This window comes from Drosophila guanche, unplaced genomic scaffold, assembly GCF_900245975.1.
Source record: "Drosophila guanche unplaced genomic scaffold, DGUA_6, whole genome shotgun sequence".
In the NCBI taxonomy this organism is placed as follows: Eukaryota; Metazoa; Arthropoda; class Insecta; order Diptera; family Drosophilidae; genus Drosophila; species Drosophila guanche.
In genome coordinates, this window is record NW_022995743.1 from 1,191,579 (window position 1) to 1,213,476 (window position 21,898).

Consider the following 21,898-nt stretch of genomic DNA (forward strand, 5'->3'; position numbering starts at 1 on the left):
TGAACGTTAATTGGATTCGATAGGGTCAAGAACAAACGGCCCAAACAGAGGGCACACCCAGGCTCTATGCTTGATGGAACAAACGATCCTTGGACACTCACCCCTTCTCCAGATGGCTCTCCAGATTGCTGGCAATAATGTTGTCGTTGGCCGTTGTCGTGGGCCGTGCACGCGGCAGCAGTGGCGGCGGCACCTGTGGCGCCACAATAATGTTTTCGAGAATGGGCTGGGGCGGCGTGTGATGCGGACGCTTGCGATTGTTTGTGGGCGGCAGATTGGCGCATCCATTGGCGAGATGTTTGTGCTGCAATCAGAGAATCAGAAATTACAATTCGATTGTCGATTGTCGAGTAGTTGGTAGACGGCAGACGGCACCCACCTGCAAGCTCGTTGGCTTCTTGGGCACAAGAGGAGGCACCTTGGCTGCTGGAACTATGCTTCGAGCTGTGGCTGTGGCTGTAGCTGCCACTACGACTGTTGCTGGCGGCGGCGCGTAGGCTGAGCGACGCGTGGATGCCCCTGCGAAGCTGTTGCGTCGATTGGGCGATGGCGGTGGGCGTGGCTGGAGCACTTCCGGCGGCGGTGGCGGTGGCAGTGGCTCGTCAAAGGTGTAGCTGGTGTCTAGCTCCGCCCCGAGCGGCGGCGGTGGCAGATCGGGCGAGGGCACACGCAGATTCGGATGCTTGGGCGGACGCTCTGGCGCCTGGTGGGGCTGCGGCGGGTACGCGGCATGGCGATGCTGCTGCGGATGGTGCTGCTGGTGGGCCAGAGCCGCCGCCTGCTGCAGCAGCAGCTTGTCCCGCATCGGCGCGTACTCCGTGGCCGAGGATGTGCGTCGCGCGGGCATGGCCACGCGTCCGCGAGGTGGCGGCGGAGGCGGCGGCATGCCACAGTCATTGAACGAGAGCTTCTCCGCACTGCTGATGTTCCGTATGCTCGGCGGTGGCACCTTCGCCTGGTGCAGCTCCCGGAACTCGGCGTAGTCCGAGGCGGAGCTGGAGCGTCGCAGCAGCGTGGGCAGCAGGGAGCGGGAGCGTGGCGGCGGCGGTGGCGGCGTGGGCGAGCTGCAGCCACTCGACGACGTCGAGGAGCCCATCATGACGGGACTCAGGTTGTTCGGCAGCGACTTGCGCTCCACGTGCAGCGCCTGGTAGGACTGGGAGTGTGGACGCAGCAGCTGCTGCTCCTCCTTCTGCTGCAGCTGCTGCCGCTCCACGTACGACTGCACGGCGTTCTTCTGCAGCGCCTTGAGCGCGGGATTCGACAGGCGATGGGTCTTGCTGGGCTCCAGGTAGGCGAACTTCGGCGGCTCAATCATTTGGCTGCGCTCAAAGTCGTTGATTCTCTCGGCCACCGAGTGCCAGGTGGGCTGAACAGCCGCTCCAGCTGGCGTTATCACAGGTAGTCTGTCAGCACAAAGAGAGAGAGAGAGAGAGAGATTAGCTTTCAGGGAGGAATCTACTGCTTGGCTACTCACTTGGCGGACTTGTGCAGGCCGGAGCTAAACTGCGGCTTCGGGTGCTGCACGTACTGCGAGGTGTTGCTGTGCACTGGCTCCGTGTACGTGCTGACCGGGAACAGGCGATGGTTGCTGCGATACGAGGAGTCCAGGGCTGCCGACTGCTCCCCCATATTGGGTGCACTGCAGCTGAGGGCATCTGACTTGATCAGCTGCTGCTTGCTCGAAGGCAGCGCCAGCTGTGGCTGTGGCTGTGCCTGCGTCTGGGACTCACTTCCGGATATAGTCATCGAAATGCTGGACTTGTGCTGCTGCTGCTGCTGCTGCTGCTGTCCGGTGCGGCCCAAGTGCTGGTGGCTGTGCTGGAGATCGCCCGTGGAATGAGATTGACCCATCAGGGAGCGAGGCTTATCCGTGGGCGACTCCAGTTCGGGCAAGGAACTTTGTGTGCTCATCCTTGGCTGCTGGTGGAAGTGGTGCAGGGCCATGGACGTGTGCACGGGCGGATAGCTGGGACTGTGGCGATGCTGGACGCGCAGCGGTTGCATTGCCATCGAGCCGCTGCTGCTGCTGCTGCTGCTGCTCCTGCTGCTGCTGCTCCCGTCCTCCGAGGCCTGTGTGGCATGGCCATGGACGTGCTGCGAGGAGCAACTCTCTGTGGGCGAGCAGGAGGTCAACGTCATCGTCGTTGTCGTTGTTGTCGGTGTCGCTGGGGGATCACCGTCGTGCAGGTAGAGCACGCTCTCGCTGTGGTGTCGCTTGGGGGTCAGCACCCGGGAGCTGTGGACAATCAGCTGCGAGGAGGAAACTGCAGAGGCAGAACCAAAGAACAAAGGGAGAATGGTTACTTGGTTATTGGTTATTGGTTAGGGCGTGTTGCTCAGGGAGTAAAAGTGGGTCGAGAGCCAGACAATGAGCCAAGGTCGTGTATGGGAGTGAGTGGGCTGCAGCCGCGCCTGCCACTCGCCAGCCCAAAAACATATTTGCCAATTGTCCAAGAAGCATTCTCTTATTACGAGTGCCGCTCTAGGGATTGCCATAATGATCCAAATCTAAGCTTTGGCATCATAATTCTGGGACCATAGTAAATGCTTCTATGCATGCACTTCCTTGGCTCTCCATCTCTCGTTTGTTTCCCTTTCTTTTTGCTGGCGACACTTCTTACCCGATTCCGCAATGGCACTGTAGCCCGTGGCATGGCTCGCCTCGGATATATCGCTCATGGAGCCCAGCCATTTCAGGGTTTCCGTCGATGAAGTGCTCTCGGAGCTGTTGTTGTTGCTGTTCCCATTGTTGGTGCTCGTGTTGCTGCCGCTGCCGCTGCCACTGCTGCCGCTGATGATGTTGTTCGAGTTGGCTGTCAAGGCGGAAGAGGAGGAGTTGCCATGGGAATGGCTATGGGAATGGGAATGTGAGTGGGTGTGGGTGTGGGAGTGGTGGGAGCCAGGTCCGTTGCTGCTGCTGTTGCTGCTGCTGCTGCATTGGCGTGCCATCAGTGGAATGGGCGAGGGTGCCACCGAGTTGCTGCAGACCGAGGAGAGATCGTTCTCAGACCAATGATGTGACTGCCGCGACAGCAGATCGCTCTCCTGACGTAATCTGCACAAGAAACGAAAGAAGGAAAGAATAAATGTTGGATGGCACACACACACACACACACACACACACACACACACACACACACACTGCTTTCAAGTGGGGTTTTTGGCATTTTTCGGCAAATCATTGCGTGCTACAGAAAAGTTTCTGTTTCTGGTTTCTCGCCAAGTAATTACTTCAATTTCTGGGCTTAGCCTTCAGCATGTCGATGGAGACACACGAGAGACAGAGAGAGCGAGACTTCATATGAGACTACACTTTGGGGCAAGTTCAGGCGGCAGTTGGCAGGCAGTCCGTGGAGCCACTCGAGTCGCGGCTGAAAGACCTTGAAAGCCAACAGCTTCAAGCACTGGTCGTAGTCGTCGTCGCCGTCGCCGTTGTCGTTTTCAGTTTTATTTCTTCTTCTCTTCTCTCTCTCTCTCTCTCTCTTTGCATGTGTTATGGCGTTACCAAGAATCTTTTATGGCCGAATAAAATTGTCATAATTGTCGCCGCACGGTAACGTGTTTGCAGTGCACCAGCTGCCACCACTGGCCTGTCCCCCAACTCACTTGTCCAGGAATGGGGTGGCCGACGTGGAGTCCGAACTGGAGACATAGCTATGATAGCCCTCGGATTGGGCGTACGACGCCTGCTTCTGATGATGGAACGCCGTCTGGTCGTAGTACTGCGAGGATGATCGTATGTTGTACTCCTCCAAGCCAGCTTGGGTCAAGCCGCACTGATCCATCGCATGGAGGTGCTGGTGCTGGTGCTGGTGGAGCTGTAGCTGCTGCTGCTGCTGCTGCTGCTGATGCTGATGGTGATCCTGCAAGAGATCAGACAATGGAGAGTGAAATCGCTTCTTGCATAATGAAACCAAATGCCACATAATAATACTCGACAAAAATTTCAAACATTGAAATGGTTTAATCATTAGTTATGTGACCATCGACCATCGCGTATTGGTCTGGCCAAAATGCTCACATTTGCAAATGATCGCCGGCCATAATTACTGGCTGGCCACAGCACAAAAATCAACAAAATAACTGGAGTCCCCTGCCGGCAGCTGCCTCCTCCTGCAGCCCCCCGTGTTCATTAGATAATTAAGTGAAAATTATTGCAGTCCAGTCCAGTCCAGTCCAGATGGTCGCTGCAATTGGCAATCTCCGCGGAGCGAGCGAACATATTTTGAAGTGCAACCGAAAAACACAAGCCACCAAAGCTCCAAAGCGCTGTTGCAGCAACCAGCCACAGTCCACGTGGAAGTGGGTGGAAGCGAGCGGTGGGGCAGCGAATCGGAGCGTCCATAATAAGCCGGATTAAGCAATGCTCTGTGCATCGAACGAATGGCTGGATGATGGAGTCATAGCAGAGCTACACGGCGGCACACGGCACACGGCACACAGGGCTGGCTGGATGGCAGTGATTCATGCGGCGTTACGGTGATTCCAGTGATCAGTGAATCGAGTGATAACTTGTAAACAAACATGGGAAATAATCACAGTGATTCGAGGCACAAAACAAACAACACAAATCGCAAATGAACAAAGAGATCGTGGCAATAAAGTTACACTGAAGATGTCCTCCTATTTTACGAGCAGAGTGTACACAGAGCACACCCAGTCTTGGATGTCCATTCAGCCATTCAGCCATTTGTTGCTGCCATCCCTAGACAAAAGCTCACGCGTCGTATACTTAACAATTTGATGCCTGGCGACGAGTGTGTGTCTCATAAACCAAATCGAATAGTAAATACTCATGAATAATACTACGTGCACACACATATATGTATGAGTATGTGTGAGAGGCCAAGCCTCCAAGCCACTTGACAGACTTTTGGCTTGAAGCCTCTCGATTGCATTGAGATTGGCGCTTTGGCGCTTTGGCGCTTTGGGGCCTTTGGGGCTTTGGGGATTGTATTTATGTATCTCTGTTGGTCTTTTGGTTTTATTTCTGTATTTTTAGTGCCCCAGCTACGTGGGCAGCAGCTGCTGCTGATTGTCTCTTTGACTTTGGCGCCACAATGGCGAAAATAAATCACAAAATCATAATCATAAATATATTATAATAATAATAATTCTCGTAATAACAGCAACCGAATCATATGACTGACAGTTGCCAGTCAGTCAGTCAGTCAGTTAGAGTCAACGATATGCAATAGAATATCAGTTTCTGGGTCAACTACTTAGCTCTGCTGAAGCCGAAAAGTTCTCGAGCATTTGGGTAGACCCCGAGGGCGCTTCGCCAAAGAATTTTAATGATTTATGCTGCCTGCCACTCTCCACCTTCGAATGTTCCCAACACACAAGACAGAAGACTAAAAACTGAAGACTCAAGGCACAGAAACCGAAACCAAAGACTCTCCTTGGCTCCAAGTGGAGTCATTTATTCAGTCACTCACTCACTCACTCGGTCGATCGTCGTGCAGTTTCTTCATTTCATTTGATTTTATTTCGGGTTTTGCTTTTTGTGTCTGGCTTCAACGACCAATTGCCGCAATTATTGTGTCTCTCTAACACGGAATTTAAATCAGCAACTGTCCCACGGGGCACTATTTTTCGTAGCCCTTTACTTTGGATGCATTTGCTGGCCAACAGAGAGAGAGAGACCTTTTTCTAGGCCTCCGCTAAACCCATAATTATCGGCCACAGCCACAGCTGTGTGTCTGGGCCCCATGTGAAATTGCTCTGGATGAGCAGGCAAAGAGCCAAAGACCCAAAGCAACAGCTAGAGCCATAGCCAAAGCACAATAAATCAATTGCCCAGGCCATGGCTGGCAGATGGAGATGAAGATGGAGTCAGAGCCAGAGCCAGAGCCAGAGCCAGAGCTCTGGAGTATCTGGTGCAGTGGGTCAGTGGCTGGACACAGCTGGATTGCGGATCCCTGCTTCGGTTCTTAATGATCCCCAACATGCCCCAGCGGCGATATCAAACTTCCGCTCCAAACATTTTGGGCGCGTGTTGAATAAATCACTTACTAAATTGTGCCAAGTGCTGCAGTGCCCCTCGAGGTGAACAAAAACAAAAAGGCGCTGCATATAATTGTCTGGGAAATTGTCTGCTCGCATGTGGAAACAGAAGAAACTTTGCGCCCCAAGTAAAAGCGGAAGAAAATCCATAATAAATTGTAGTTAAAAGCAAAACAAACGCGCATTTAATTGCACTTTAAATCGTTGGCCGTTGAAGAGTTTAAACATTAGTTTTGGGCATTCATTCAGGTCTCGCATTCATTAGATGGCGATGACGTTGCCACTGACTCATGCCCACCCAGTAAGGCCACATTCTCGTGCCAAGCGCGTGATAAGAGACAGCCAGTGCCAGTGACAGAGCCAGAGCCAGAGCTAGACAGAGAGACAGACAGACAGACAGGCACGTGAGAGACAGATTGACAGTCACCGCCCCCACATGTCTCTCTCGTGAGGTGCACAAAGTTTTGCGGAATTCGCCAACGAAAATGCTATGCCTCGAGGCTCGCGCATTCGATCTGATGATCGGCTTTCGGTTTTTTGGCCACTTGGCCCCTCCATTTGGCTCATCAGTGGATTCGTTTCGTGAGTAAAATTTGTACATTTTCCTTTGATGGCTTTTGATTTTGATTTGCGTTTGCTGGTTGCGTTTTTCCCATTGTTTTTGGCCTTTTTTTAATGGCCAACACGACTCTTTGACTCCAGAGAGTCTCTCTCTCTCTCAAAGTCTGTGAATAGTCTGGCAGCAAGACGGAAAAGAAATTGCAATCAAAATGCGAGCAAACGTGGCCAAGCTTCAGCTTGAACCTCAGCTCTGAGCTTCAGCTTTCAGCCTCAGTCTCGGTCTCGGTCTCAACTTCAACTTCAGTCTTGGGTTTCGGGGTTTTTCTTTTGGTTTCTGCTGCTGCGATCGTGCTGCGATTTTGATTTGAATTTGGCAATTGGCAAGAGCACGAACGAGAGTCGCGGGGGTAGTATGCGCAGGCCCGCAGGCCCGCAGGCCGCGTGGGGCATTAGAATTGAATTGCAACAAAAAACGAGGCCCAACAAAAACCAAGAGTCCTGTGCTGCCCCCGATCCCCCTGTTACCCACTCTCCATAATCTTTTGCTTGCGTGCTATATTGGCCATTTATCGTCAAATTAAACGCATATCGCTGTCAATCTGCACCCAAATTGGACACAGTCACAAAACGGCAGTCAGGCAATGGCCACGGCAAACGGACACGGCAAACGGACACGGCTAACGGACACGGACACGGACGCAGGCGATGCCAAAAGTGATTGCACAGTGGGCTAGAGTCTGTTATTCAGTGGAGTGAATAGCCAGTCCCATTTCTGTGACAAAGATTCTTTTGTGCTTTTTTTTTCACCCACAAAACTCAGCTTTGCCCCACTGTGGCATGGCCTGCAGCTTGAGCACTTATTTCTGGCTTTTGGCTGCATTTCTACTTATTTTCGGCTTGTCCAGGAAGATGGACCCACCGTGGAGGTCTTCACACTTTAGCAGAAAGCGAGTGAGAGCAGGAGGCAGGAGGCAGGGCGGCGGAAAGCCTCCTTTCGCCAGCTGTCAAGTGGACATGGGACATCGGCTGTCTGGCGTTGAGTCCCTGAAAGTGGGCCACCGATGAAAGTGAATCTTGGCTGTGCGTTCATTAGTAATAATTTTTGGCAGTTCAGCTGGTTGAAGCGGGGCAGCGATCGTCTCATTAGTGAGCGAATAAGTGTTTATGCAATGGGATCAGGATATATGCAGGTATGCCGCTGCATCCTTGACCTCGATGGCTGCCTCTTTGAAGCTTAATAACTTTGGCAAAAAAAAAACCCGGACGGAGTGGCGAGAACTGGTAATGGTCATGGCATGGCATGGCAACTGGTATGCTGGTCTGCTGGTCACCACTGCTGGTATCCACCGCTGCTATCCAGTGCTCTCCTTTGGTCTGGTATGCCGTGTGCCTGTCTTTGGTCTTTGGCTGTGTGGCTGTGGCATGTGGCAAGATTTATGGCCAGTGATAAGTTTCAGGCGTGCTGCAAATAAGAACGAACATGGCAACGCAGTTTTGTTTGTTTTTGGGGCCACTCAGCTCAGGCAGGGGCGCTGGCACTGGTACAGCCATGAGAGACCCCTGAGAGGCAACGCGAACTGGTTCTTGAAATGCGGGAGAATGCCAATTCCAGAACCCAAGAACTCCACACCACAGCAGAAGGTCATGCGAGTGTGTACATGCTCGTACTCGTCGTATCTTTAGCTGATCCAACGAAGCGCAACTTGATTTCCATTTCTTGGACTCTAATTCACTTTCACACACACACACACATGTTGCAAAGGCGGGGGAAATTATTATTCGCCATAATTAGGCAGAGAGTCGACCCTTAATTAGCCAAGTTCCAGTGGCCAGGCACGCCAGTGGACCAAAGAACCGTCACCAGAGACCACAGACCTCAGACCTCAGACGCTTAATTAGAAAGCAGAAAAATCTTGTACTTTCGATTGGCGACGCGACACGAGGATGCATCCTCCACATGCGATGACAGCACAGAAATGGCAAATCATGTTTATTTTGGGCTGAAAGCAACTGTATCGAAAGGGCAGGCCAACTGTCTCTTGAGACGAGGTCTGTCTGAGCCACTCGAGCCGACTCTTGGGTCTTGATTCTTCTAAGTTGGCATTAAATTACGAAAAAGTCAAGAGACACACACAGAGAGAGCAGCGGAGAGTTTCAGTTCATTTGTGGTTGCCATCAAGCAGCAGTTGGAGCAGCAGCTGGAGCTGGAGCTGGGGCTGGAGTTGGTCGAGTAAGCAGCAAGAATTTCAATGGACTCCAAAGTAACATTGTAGCTGCCCCCCCTCTTGCCATCACTCTTGGCTTGCTACCACTTTTGGCCAACAGCAAGAGACGAATCTTGGTAATGGGAACGAGTCTTCTCTGCTCTTCTGTTGACCTCAAAATTGTTTCGTGGCTTGAATGTCGCTTTGTCTGCCGCTGCTCGAGGAGAAACAAAAGTGAAATTTTCAGTGTTGCCTTGTCCCGTGTGTGTGTGTGTGTGTGTGTGTGTGGGGGGGGGTGTTCTAGTCGACAAAAATGAAATCGTTGAAGGTGAAGGAGAGCCAAACGGCCAACGGCACTTGGCCAACACACAAAAAGCAAAAAACAAATGCATTTTCACTTGGTTTGTTAATTAATTAAGGCAGCGGCAGCAAGATCAGGGGCAACAGCAGTGTGGCACACAAAGAAAAAGTTGATGCCCCTTGGCCGAAAAAGTGCAGTGGATTCCCTGGCACTCTGCAACTTCTGCAACTCTTCATCTGTGGAACAATGGCATCCTACGGCTGGCAGGCTCCTTCGCTCTTTTGCACCTGTCGCTGCACGGAGCAGCAGGCAATTATTTGTTATAATTTTGTTGCTCTTCTGCTTAAAAAATGCAAACCATTGGCAGTCAGAGTCTCTCTCTCTCTCTCTTTTTGTCCCCTCATGGCGGTTCGAGTTCAAAGACAAAGGCACAAACAATTTAGCTGGAATCTGGCTAGAATTTAGCGCTGGCAGGCAGGCAGGCAGGCTGGCAGACAGCATTGTTGCGGCTTTCTGCTCTGTTCTGCCATTGCCGCTTCTTGGCATTAATTAATTGCAGAGCTTGCCGCTTGCTGCAGAGAGAGAGAGAATTCTATACGTTTGTGGGGTTTGAGGGGTGTGTGAGAAACTAGTTGGCCCGGGGGTTGCTGGGGGGACGGCTCAGCTGGAGAACTAATGAGCGTTAAGCGTCCGTCCAGCAGCAGAGTTGGAGTTGGAGCTGCAAGATCTAAGCTTCAACGTTCGACAGACAGGCCATTGCAAATGAAAATGAAAGTGCTTAAATGCAGAGCAACGAAGTGCCAAATGCTCTACAGTAAAAATAGCAATTAAGGGTGGAATCTTTGGAGATCCCCTCACAAATTGTTTATGTTTTCAGCAGTCAAACATTAAGCGGCATGCCGGGATAGAAAATTAATACTTTTTCCCATGGTTTCTGCAAATGATTCTGCTAACAATTCTCTGACATATTTCCCCTTTCGCTCACTCCGTTCACTCAATTAAAAGAGAAGCAAACAAATGCCAATACTTCCTCTCTTTTTTTTCTCTCTCTCTCAATTCTGGGAAGTGTATTAGCCAGACCGCCTTTGTTGCTCCATAATTGCTTGGAATCTTAAGATCTCTTTTGGCGAAATATGCGATCATTTCCGCAGCTAAAAGGAAAGCAGCTCCGCCGCTGCCGCTGCCGCTGCCACGGAAATTAACCAACGATTAGGGTGCCCCACTCCATTGGACAGTGGCTTATGTCTTGGACTGAACTTTAGCCTGGAACTTCACACGAAACGAAACCATAGTAATAACAATAATCCAAATATGTAGCTACAGCGTCAAGTGCTAGGGCTGATTCGACAAAAAATAACAAACAAAAAAAAACCCACAAAATGGGGAAGAGATCTTTAGATCTTGAGGTCCGAAAACTTATTTATTTCTTTAGAAATCTGCGCACTCAACTCAAAAGAGGCAAAAGAAGTGCCCGAAGAATGGGCAGAGATTCCGAGAGTTAGAGGAGACGACCTTCGTCAAGCCCATTACCCATTGCACACTATCCGGTATTCAGTGTACACTATTCATACTATTCATTGTATCCACTATTCGTGGCGTGCGGGGCGTGGCCACAATTAATTCGATTGCAGCTATAAATAGCCACAAAAGAGATTGCAACGCCCAGCGGCGGGAGATAGGTGCGTGGAATGTGGCCTAATCGATGCAAAAATATCTCAGAGACCCCGAAAAACTAGTTCTAAGCCGCACGAGAATGTGTTCCTCCATCAATGGGATGGCGTGGAATGGAATGGGCACCAGTACGAGATCGAGTACGAGTATGAGTACGCGTACGCTTACGAGAACCAGCTGGGGTTCTACATCTAATAACTGGAACTAAAGCGTGCGCTCCACAGACACCGCAGTAATTAGCGTTTTGTGCGTGTGTGTGGCAGAGAGTCGGATGAAAAATGGAAAATAAAGCGGCACAAATGCTCCAGCTTCAGCTTCAGCTTCAGCTTGAGCGCGGTTCAATAACCTAAACATCCATCGAGAGATCCATCGAGCCATCCATCTATTGGTGGACGGATGGGCATTCTCTTGCGGTGTGCCCAGGGGGCGCATATTTGCAAAAACAAAATCAAAATGATAACAATCGACACACATGAAGACGGGAATGCAGAGATGATTAATCAAAGAACTTCCATCCCGCATCCCGACACACTCCTTCGAATTCGGTGATAAGGTCAATGCTGTTCCAATTCCCATCCCAGACATCATCATCTCCATCTTCATCTCTCCATCTATGAGCAGGTCTTCAACAATTCTTTCCCCTGTGCTCCGTTGTGTTCTTTTCTGTTCTGTAACCTCTTTCTCTCTCTCTCTCTCTCTCTCTATGTGTTCTTTGTTCGTGCCACGCTCGGAGGCAGCATTTAATTGATCGGATTCACTTTGATTGATCGGATCGTCGCTTGTGATAATGGTACCGTTAATTTGGTAAATTATTTTGCATTTTAGCCGCAAAGCAATCCATTTCCCAATGTGTGGCATTCATCGAGGGGGGGAGATCGCATCGAATGGCAAGATTACACAGCAGCGACCCTGGCCTGGCCTGGCCTGGCCTGGCCTGGCCTGGCCCGAGCTCACAACGAAATTCAGTTAAGGTTAATGGGTGACGGGTGACGGAGCAAATCAAAGACGGAGCATACAAGTAGAACCCCAGTAAGAGCTTATGTTTGTGTCTGCAATGACAGAATGAGATCAGTGAAGGGCATCACAGAGTGGAGATGGCTCACATGTAGAAATCATCGAATCAAAAGCACCAAGGGGGGTCCAATATGCCATTGGAGGGAATTATAATATGATATTTGCAACATTTTAAAAGCATTTCTTTATGGTTTATTTGCGCTTTAAATCGTTGTTTAACGATAAGAGTTGGAAACTCTTAAAACTGCAACATTCATTCTTTGTTCCTCCATAAGCATTTTTTATGTGCAATAAAAATCAAAGAAGGAGGGAGACAGAGCATTCATTCATTCATTCATTCATTGATTTCTGAAGTCTGAATTCCGGATTGAGCATCGCATGGAGTGGAACAACATTCCTATGGCTTCCATTCATTGCCAGTCGGCCGGTCGTTCAATTAATAATTTCGAATCCTGATCCTGCCCCACACAGAGGGGCGCACGTTATTGCGGATTCCCCCAAGTGATGTTGGTGCTGAATGCTGATCCACAAAAATCTTAACCCAAAAACCAAACAAAGAAAAACAAAAGTCACCAAAGAAAAAAAAACCAAAAACAAGGCATCGAACCAACCGTTTGGAGATGCTGGGATGGATGGGAGCATCTTGGGGATACAATATCGAAAACGAAACTTTACTTTATGTGGACGCAAGCAGGCCATGCCATGCCACATGGAAATGGAGGTCAGAGCCATAATTCAATTAGGAACCTGCATCGAGTGATGCACCATCGACCGAGCGACCGAGCGACCGAATCGACCATTCAAATTGAATTCCCATTCCCGGATACCCGGGTGCGTGGTGCGTGGGTTTTTGGGGGCATTTCGTTTCGTTTTGACTGTTTGTTTTCAGCCTTCACTTTTGTTTCATTTTCAGGCCCGAAACCTCAGCCAGAGAGACAGATAAAGCCGCAACGACCACAACGGGGCGGCGGTTGGTGAGTCACAGACATTGCGATTGGAATTCTGCGCGCTTTGAGGATTTATGAACAAGAATAATAAAACAAGAAGAAAATAAAGAGCAAAAACCGGTTAAGAAAGAGAGAGAGAGAGCGAGGGAGAGGGAGAGGGAGAGGGCTTACCTGTATGATGGAGCCGGCGATCGATGCGGAACTGAAGCTGGCATTGCTGTTGTTGCTGTTGCTGTTGCTATTGCTATTGCTGTTGGTTGTGGCATCCCTTCGTGGCTGTGAATTATCCTTAACACCAATGCCAGCGGTCTTTAGCAGCAACTTGGACACCACCGAAATCTTCTCCGACTGCTGCTGCTGCTGCTGCAGACTGTTTACGTTTCCATTCCCGCTCCCGTTCCCGCTGCTGCTCAGATCCGTCGTGCTGCTGGAGGAGCACGAGGAGGAGGCGGAGGAGGAGGATGATGAGCTGACCGTCAAACGGTTTCCATTTTCCTTGTGATTTCGCATTTTCGCATTTGCTGCTGAGAGTTTTTCGTTAGCGCTTCGTTTTGTTGTTCTTTCAAAGTCCTCTTTTGTGGCACGCTTTTAGAGCTGCTTGAATCTCATTGCCATTTCGCTGTGGGGCCACCTCTGTGAAGGGGTTCATCAGATGATGTAAGCGAATCTTTGGAATTATTTTAATTTTAATTTGCTCTCTGGCGACACATCTGTCGCACTCCCTGCTGCTGCCTCCCCCTCCTTGCCACTGTCTCTGTCCCTGTCTCTTTGTGTTATCGCGGAGTCCGGTCTGTGGCGCATCTTTTGGAATGCAATGCAGCCAAACCAGAAAATACGGAGACGGCAAACACATAGATGGATGGGCAGAGAGAAAGAGAGGGAGACACACACACACACACACAGCAAAAGAGAAAGAGAGAGAGAGAGAGAGCGCGCGAGACACATGAGAAATTGAATCGATTTTGGTGAACGACTGACCGCTGCCATTCGTCCGTCCGTCTGTCCGTAAATATTTGTCGAGTTATTTAGGTTTTTGTGTAATAAGTTGGAGAGTATTATGTGTTATATGTATGTGGTGTGTGCAGCAACAGCAGCAACAACAACAAAAGGAAGGAAAGAAAAAAAAGTGAACCAGGTTTACATAACATTGACCCACGAAATAAGCAAAGAGCGGGGAGCAGAGGAGAGGAGAGGAGACGAGTGGCGACTGGGAGGCGACAACCGTGCCGAAGCATCAGCAGGAGGAGGAGGAGGAGGAGCAGTAGTGTCGACCCGAGACGGTCGTCCGTCTAAGCCAATAAACAAGTTTGCGCCCAAATGCGATTTGGCGACTGCATTTCATCGTCTCCAAATGGCCCACGCAGTTGTCTCTGTCTCTGTCTCTGTGTCTGTGGCTGTGGCTCTGTCTCTCTTTGAAATGTCATCGTTTTCTGTATGGTTTCTATGCAAATTGATGTCCATTAATGCCACTGGAGGCTGCCACAAGCAGCAGCTACCAACAGCAGCAGCAGCTGGCACTTCTGGGGCCCCGTAAACTTCAAGTGTTTAATGCATAATTATGAGTGGAGGCCCAGGCCCAGAGAACTGGAACTTGAATTGAAATTGGAACCAGCGATGCCAAAGGAACGCAACATCGACTGGGGCTTCATCTGAGCCCCTGAGTACCCTGCTGTCTCTCCTCCTCCTGCTGCTGCTGCTGCTGCTGCTGCTGCTGGTGGGAGCTAGAGCTTGTCCTAGCAGAGAAAAAAAAAAAACTGGATTCTGTTGACAAACGCAGACACAGAGCTGGAAGCAGCTCCAGACCTAGGCCCAAGCTGAGAGGCACGAGAAGCCCCCAAAGAGAAGGAAGAAGCCTGTTTTTTGGCATGGGTTGGGATAGGGTCGGATGAGGAGGGGTACAAAGTACGTGGCAGATAAATCTACTTACTAGCCACAGTCTCAGCCGAAGTCTCAGTCTCAGCTTCAGGAGAGAGTGCAATGACACTTCCTCCTCGTAGCAGGAGGAGGATACCCACCCCAAACCAATTTGCTAATTATGGCCTTGGGTAGAATGCGAATATAAATACGACTAGCCGCAGTGAGTTCCGAAATTAGACACCTTTTGCTGCCGCTGGGGCACTGGGTTTGTTTTTCTGCCTCACGTAATATTCAACATCGAAATGCAAAAATGACAAAAAGAAATATAATGCGGAAAACACATGCAAAAATACAGAAAGTGGCGCCAGCGAAATGAGCACAGACCCAACCCCCAACCCTCAACCATCAAACTGCAGCAGTGAGTTCCCCCGAGTTGCCCAAAAACAAAAGCAAAACCCAATAGCAATAGCAATAGCAATAGCAATAGCAATTCCAATTCCAGTTACCAAGCTTCCATGTTCCAAGCTTCGACTCGACTAGACGACGGACCAGAGTGGCTCTAAGAACGGGTTTTGATTGCTGACCAATCGATGGCGAGGTCAGAAATGGCTGAAAGACCAGCGACCAGCGCTAAACAAATACATTGATCTTTATGGCAAAAACAAGGCTCTGTCTGTGAATCCTTTTCAGAGCCAATTGAATATTCTTCTGCCATTGAATCCAGTCCCAAAATTAAATCATATTTTCAGCTAAATTATGATAATTGAACCATGAAATTGTGCCCTTTCACATCTGAATTCTTAGAAGAAAATCAATATTTTCATTGTAATTATGGTTCGTATTCTTGCAACCGTGAAATCTTTCCCCTTGAGTTTCCACTGGGTTTCGGTATTAGATCTTTGATATCTTAATCTGTAGATCTTTCCAGCATTGACCAACCATCCATCTACTATTCTATTCAAATGGTTGTAAATCATTGAAGCTATGCCCAAAACAAAAACAAAGAATGGATTGCTTTGGCAACCTTGGGTTCTGTGTTCCTTGAACCCCTGACCTCTCTCTCTCTGTCTCTGTCTCTCCCTTTGTGTCTGTGTGGCACTTCAAGCATTTGTTGAATTCCATAACCAAGTAAGTGTTTGCTTATCAGCTTAAGATATCTGCTAACTGTTACTGCTTCTCCCTGCTGCTGCTGCTGCGTAGGTGGCCAACGGGGAACCGAAAAAGAGTTGTCAAAGATCGGAATACCTGAGATGGAATCGCAGAGAGCGGGTGTCGGCTGTCATAAATTTACGCTTGTACTCTCGGAGTGTACTCCTCGTAGTGTCAGCTACTAACAAGCGTTAGAAAAGCGCTGCAACTGCTTCGTATGAATGGGAACTGTTACCTGCCAGCCAGCTACTACCTGAGGTGCCGGTCTGAGGTGCCAGCCACTGCCACACTCTCTCAACTTTTGCCAACTCATTATAATTTTCGTCAGTTCTCACACAGGTAGCAGCTGCTGCTGCAAGCAAAGGTGAAGATCGCGAGGCATTCCATTCCGCAAAACAAAAGCAAAATGGCAACTGCTGGAAAATGGGGGAAATGGGAAGGATGAAGGTGGAAGGTGGAAGATGGAGCCAGCCTAAAGCTGGGGCAGAAAATCGAGCTTCAGTCGACGCATAAATTTACAATTAAATTTTATTCGTTCGCTGGATTTCCGCAACAGCCAGCAACCAGCCACAAAAAAAGGGCCTGGCAACACCGCTGCTTGCAACCTGCGGCAAGTTCAACGATTTCTTTAGTGCTCCGCTGCGCTGCAATGCGCTTGACGAGGGAAAAACTAAGGGAAATGTATTATTCCCAAGCTGCGCTTCTTGGTAAGTAAATGTTGTTGCAGTTGCAGTTGCAGCTACAGAGAGACACGCCACACACAGAAACATTTCAGAGGTGCATTCGTTTCGGCTTTCGTTTATGATCCGCTGTCAACAGGACCTGGAAGGATCTACCTACGGGACCGAAGGAAGGGATCGGTTCGTATGATTTCATTGTGTTTGCTTTACTTCCGCCAAAGCGAAGAGCAAACACACAGCATGCGGCATACGGCATGCAGCAGGATGCGAAATTTAGTTGCTTTGAAGGCCTGTAGAGTGGATGTTGTAATTTGTCTGGGTAAACTGTGAAGGTCGTTGGCTTCGAGCCACAAGGTCGTTTCTCGTTCTCGTTTTCTTATCAACGAAACAGAAAGAGAGACACAGGCAGAGGCACAGGCAGAGCCAGGGAGATGCTGGAACTCCAGAGAGAGAGAGATACAGAAAGAGAGGGAGAGAACAAGTGTCGGTGTGGTATGTGGCACAAATATTTACCTTTGCAAATTCCTAGCACTTTATGCAATGCAAATATGAAATGTACAGACACAAAAAAACCCCCACAGGAAAGTGCAACAAGGCAGGGGAAAGCCAGAAAAGTGTATCTGGGGAGAAAAAGTTGATAGAAAGCAAAGGAATGTTGTTCCATGTGAAGTGACTTCCTCCTTGACTCAAAATAAACACTCGACTAAACATATAAATAATAAAATTTAAGTGGAAGTTCGCACCCAAGAGAAACCCTCTTCAGATAGATCTTTCATCGTTCGTTCTGGTTCCCGTTTGGGATGCTTTTAATTCCTAGATTTAAACAATCTTTCTCGCAACACTTTGTATCTACCGTTGGGCAAATGGTTTTTCTATTACGTATTTCGTTCTAGCTCAAATAATGATGAAATGGCAATTTCTGTGGAACTTATTTTTTGTGAGTTTCTTTCTGTTTTTTCGTTCGCCAGCCCCTATATCATCATCATCATTCCCCCCATTCCATCTCTGTTTATTTGCTTAGCTGGAGACACGAGTCGTCCCGTTCGAGCAGCAAGAAAATACAATTTTTTGCGCAACTTTTTGTCAAGGAAAAACACTCAGTGTGTGGCGTGGCAGGGCTCGTGTTTTCCCGAAATTGCAGCTTATTATGTGAGAAATTTACAACTCTGGGAGGGGGAGGTAGAATTCTCCTGCTGCCTGGGATGATGTTTCATTAGCTTTCTGGTTCTGTCTCTGTCTCTGTTTCTGTTGCCGTTTCTGTTTCTGGTTCGCGAGTGTAGTGGTGTTTGCACTACTTAATTGTGACAAACGATAAGATTAAAATTAGTCTTAGTCGTTGAGAGCCGGCAACAGTACGAGTATACCCCTGCGATAAGATAAAACTCTCCACACAGTCATACAGAGAGGCAGAGAGAGAGGAAGAGGGAGCGAGAGACCCAGAAACGAGTTACCGCCAATGGAGGTGCCGCTGACAACTCGAGTGGCAACCACACACACACACACACACACGGAAGCACACATCATGGATCATGGATCATGGATCATGGATGGGAACCAGATAGAAATTCCATCAAATATGGCAAGGTCGCTGGTGCTGGTGCTGCTGCTGCTTCACACCGCATTCCACACGGATGTTTGCCTTTTTAATTAAATAGATCATCGGGTGGCGAGTACTCGACTCGTATAACAACTTAATCAATCTTTAAAGCTACAAAAACATTGACACAAGAGACCCAGAAATGGAAAGCCCAGAGAGATACACAACAATATGTACGGTACGCATCTCGAAATGAGTTCAAAACACCCGAAAACACCAAGAGTCGAAATACCATTTGGTTTTGTCGGGTGAATGCCGGCGAGTGTATTGAACTCGGCTCTTGGGTCTGCTCCAGCACTACCGCCTCCACTTCCACTTCCACCTCCATTTCCACCTACCTATCGCTTTCCTCCCCTTCCCCACCAATCACGGGGCTATAAGTTGAGCAAACAAGTTTGCTTTGAAATTCTTTTGTAGCATTTGATGTTGATGCCATGCCAGAACCAACCCCCCCTCTGAGACAGTTGATAAGTTGTCACATCGAAATGCGACATGGAAACCCTATGCCTGCCTGCCTGCCTGCCAGCCTGCCTCTCCAGAGCTGCAGCTCCTTCTTGCATTCTCCTCCTCCTCCTCCAGCTGCAGCTCCAGTTTCGCCCACTTTCCCTGTCAGTGCAGAAATGTCAGCCAAGGGGATTTGCATGATTTGCTCTTTATCATTCGTTATCGCAGTCTGAATCAGTTTCGGAATTCTTGAGTACTTCAGAGAGATGCAAACTTGAGGAACTCTAATTTCTGGCTGGATGGATGATTCACAGGAAAAAGGGAGTTGAGTCACAGGAATATCAATATTTAGTTCGCATTAGTTTTAGTTCTTTTTCTCAAGTCCCACTCCTACCTCTGGCAAATCGTTCTCTTCTCTAACCTTCTTTGTTTGCCACTTCTAACACTCCTCTATCGCTATACATGGTTTTATGGCTTTAATTGCTGGTTTATTTCATTCGTTTTTCGGTGCATTTGCTTATGCAACTTTATGGCTGTGTCTCACGACCCACAATTCCGATTCGGATTTGTCTCAGGCGACGATGCATTTGGGTCCACGAATTGAGTTTCTTACCGCAAATTATTTGCGGCGCGAGTGGTGGTGGCGCCCCCACCACTAAATAATCTAAAACACGTACTGGGACACCTATTTGACCAGGTTTTACCAGGTCTTGTCGATCGGTCTAACTAGGGGTGTTTATGCTATATGCTCTACATGGAGGAAGGCACAAAAACGAGAACGGGATGACCGACACATGAGAAATTTTGCAGCTGCTTTTGTGCTCCGCCTTGTCTATCTTCCTTTCTCTCTCTCTCTCTCTCTCTCTCTCTCTGTTGGTTCTCTGGGATCGCATGCAGAAGAAGGAGAAGCATAAAAAGGAAGAAGTTTTTGAAGCGCGGAAAATGGCAAGCTCCGAAAACTGGTTGGAAAATGGTTGTTGCTGTTGCTGTTGGAGGGGAAAACTTGTTGTGGCAGCCGCAACACTCAACAGAAAAGAGACACAGCTGAAGACACAGAATCTTCTTGCCACCCGCTAAAACAATCTTTCATGAAAATATGCATGGATATTTTGTAAGCGGAAGAATTCTTCAGCGGCTGAAGGTTGAATCACTCAAGAAACTGTTTTTCTTCTGTTTTTTGTCTCATTTTGTTGATGTTTGCTGAATTGTGTAATTTTTTTGTTTGGAGGCACATTTTTACACGATATTGTTTTAAAGCTTAAAAGGCCGTTTCGTGCTTTTGGCCGCTTTTTTGTTTGCATTACTTCTCTCTCCCCGACGTTCTCTTTCTCTCTCTCTCTCTCTCTCTCTATGTTGCGTGGAGAGCTTAAGCTGGTTAAACTTTTCACAGAATTTCCGTTGTCAAAAGAAATGCACTCGTTTTATGTTATTCGTATGTAATAATTCTTTTAATAAACTCACAAGGCACAACAGGCACGGGACACTCACTATCGCAGACACGGGACACGGACACGGCGGACACGGAAAGGCTGCGCGGGCCACCAGAAGCGAGCGCGCGAGGGGGTGGGCATATAACGTTGTCTCTGCCTCTGGTTCTTGCTGGCGCGTCGGGGTCTTACGAACTGAACAAAATGAGAGCCGAATGGAGACTGAGACACCGCTGGCCAAGAGTCTCGATCAGGCAAAGCTCACCTCGTATCGTGTCGAATCGCTCGCTCGCTCTCGCTCTCTGTCCGAGCAATTGCAAAAATACACAAGCAAGCCACGTTAAAAGGCAGCTAAAAACAGTCGAGAGCGGGAGAGGGCGATGCGTCTCAAGACGATGCTGTTGTTGTGGTCCGAGTGTATGGCACACGAGGTGAGGTGCATTCCAAGAGGTGTGCTCTCTTCATGTATGGCAAGAAAGAAATAACGAAAGAGGGAGCGCGTGAGAGTGAGATTGTGTTTACCGTACACAAATTGTACCTTGGTTTCGAGAGAGAGAGAGAGAGAGAGAGAGAGCGCGAGCAGCTCTACCTGAGCCGCTTCGTACTAGTGGGAGAGAGGGCGGGCGGCAAAATTGAAAAAACCCAGTAGGAAATGTACGTATGCTGTCAATATGTTGCCCATCGAAATCATTTGCTAATGGGGGTTAGACCCTCTTATCAGGGAACACCAGCAGAAGCAGCAATAACAACAACAACTGCACAGAGCTAAGTAAACAGGTATACTCGTATTTCTATATTACTGAAAGTCACTTATCTAAGCAGGAGGAATACAGCGAGAGAGAGAGAGAGAGAGAGAGAGAGAGAGTACTGCTCTCAGAGAGCGCTGTTTCATTTCAGAACCTGTTGAGTGTCCAGTTCTTGGCTTTGGAAGTTATGTGGGAATGGGAGGAGGGAGAGCGAGAGCAAGAGAGCGCTCACTGGAATAAATGGAAGACAAGAACCTGTTGCGGCAAAATGGACTGCTGCAACTTGGCCAAAAAAAAAAACAGAAATAAAACAACAAGAACATCGTGTGGCAAGAAGAGTTCGGAAACAAAGAAAGCAAACCAAAGAAGAGGCACCGAATGAACAAAGGAAAGGAAAACGGCTGATAAGCAAGGCCGTTGGGATGGGATTCAACAGAGAGACAGAGCGAGAGAGAGATCAGTTTTGGCTGCTGCCTGGACACGCGGTTCGGCTGCGGGTTTGGGCTCTTCAGACTTCAGATTCTGATTCGGATTCACTTCAACGTTGATTTATGTTCTGGTTCTGTTTGCACTTTTGATTTTCAGCGCATGTTGATTTTAATTAGGAAAGAGAAGACGGAGAACCACTTGGGGGACCACCAACGAGGTTATGGGCCCTGAACTTGAGCATCGCCCCTTCCCTTCCATTCCCTTCCCCGCGCACCATTCGTGCCACTCTGCTGGCCATACAGAAATTGAATTTCAATATTTTGATCGGGGCATGACCGTTAAATCGAACGCTCATATATCGCACGCAAACCAGGTGTTAATGAGGCATTTTGTTACAGCTTTTGGCCCCAGCCAATTTATGGCCCAAGAGAGTGGCTTCGATTTAACGGTACAAGCGAAAGGTTGGCCAAAACTTCAACAAATGCAAATATATCTCCAAAGAATCCAATTCTCGACTCGCACCAGAACAAAGCACCAAACAATGGGAGACTTTAAGAGAAAGATGCTACTTGGTCTTGGATCTTCTGTCTTAGAGTTTCTGTGTCGATCGATCCGATCGGTTCACTGAACGATTTTAGACGGGATAAACTATGGGATCTGTGACCTATCTGCACAGTCCCTCCCCCCGCCGAGTCAGTCATCTCCAATTAATCATCGCTTTGGTTTGTTGTTTTGCAAAATCTATAGAAATGGAGGGGAGAAAGACAGAGGGAAGTGAGGGGGAGTTGGTGAAAACAAGTTTATGGGAAGGGGGTGTCAAGGGAGAAGATTGTGGAACGTGGAATGTGGAATGTGCCGCGAC

General features: G+C 48.8%; 1 protein-coding gene across 2 annotated transcripts; it reads right to left on the reverse strand.

The window, feature by feature from the left end:
- Window positions 1–2,053: 2,053 nt before the first annotated feature.
- LOC117591754 (uncharacterized protein DDB_G0271670-like) lies at window positions 2,054–20,106 on the reverse strand. 2 transcript variants are annotated; one of them, XM_034285092.1, is made up of 5 exons: window positions 19,896–20,095; window positions 12,879–13,340; window positions 3,839–3,866; window positions 2,625–2,760; window positions 2,054–2,267 (listed from the first exon to the last, which is right to left on the reverse strand). In XM_034285092.1, exons 2-5 carry the CDS (start codon window positions 13,215–13,217, stop codon window positions 2,177–2,179), a joined length of 594 nt encoding a protein of 197 aa, XP_034140983.1. In that variant the 5' UTR covers window positions 13,218–13,340; window positions 19,896–20,095; the 3' UTR covers window positions 2,054–2,176. The 2 variants fall into 2 exon arrangements, with proteins under 2 accessions (XP_034140983.1, XP_034140995.1); XM_034285104.1 differs by lacking the exons at window positions 2,054–2,267; window positions 2,625–2,760; window positions 3,839–3,866 and adding an exon at window positions 12,724–12,769 and having other exon boundaries at window positions 19,896–20,106.
- Between the last annotated feature and the right edge of the window lie 1,792 nt (window positions 20,107–21,898).

Coding starts and splice junctions, on each gene's coding strand:
- LOC117591754 (XM_034285092.1), bottom strand. CDS start 13,217: ATGCGAAATCACAAGGAAAATGGAAACCGTTTGACGGTCAGCTCATCA. Junction 3,867..12,878: donor TCGCCGGCTCCATCATACAG/GTAAGCCCTCTC, acceptor GATCTCTTGCAG/GATCACCATCAGCATCAGCA. Junction 2,268..2,624: donor CAGTGCCATTGCGGAATCGG/GTAAGAAGTGTC, acceptor CTGCCTCTGCAG/TTTCCTCCTCGCAGCTGATT.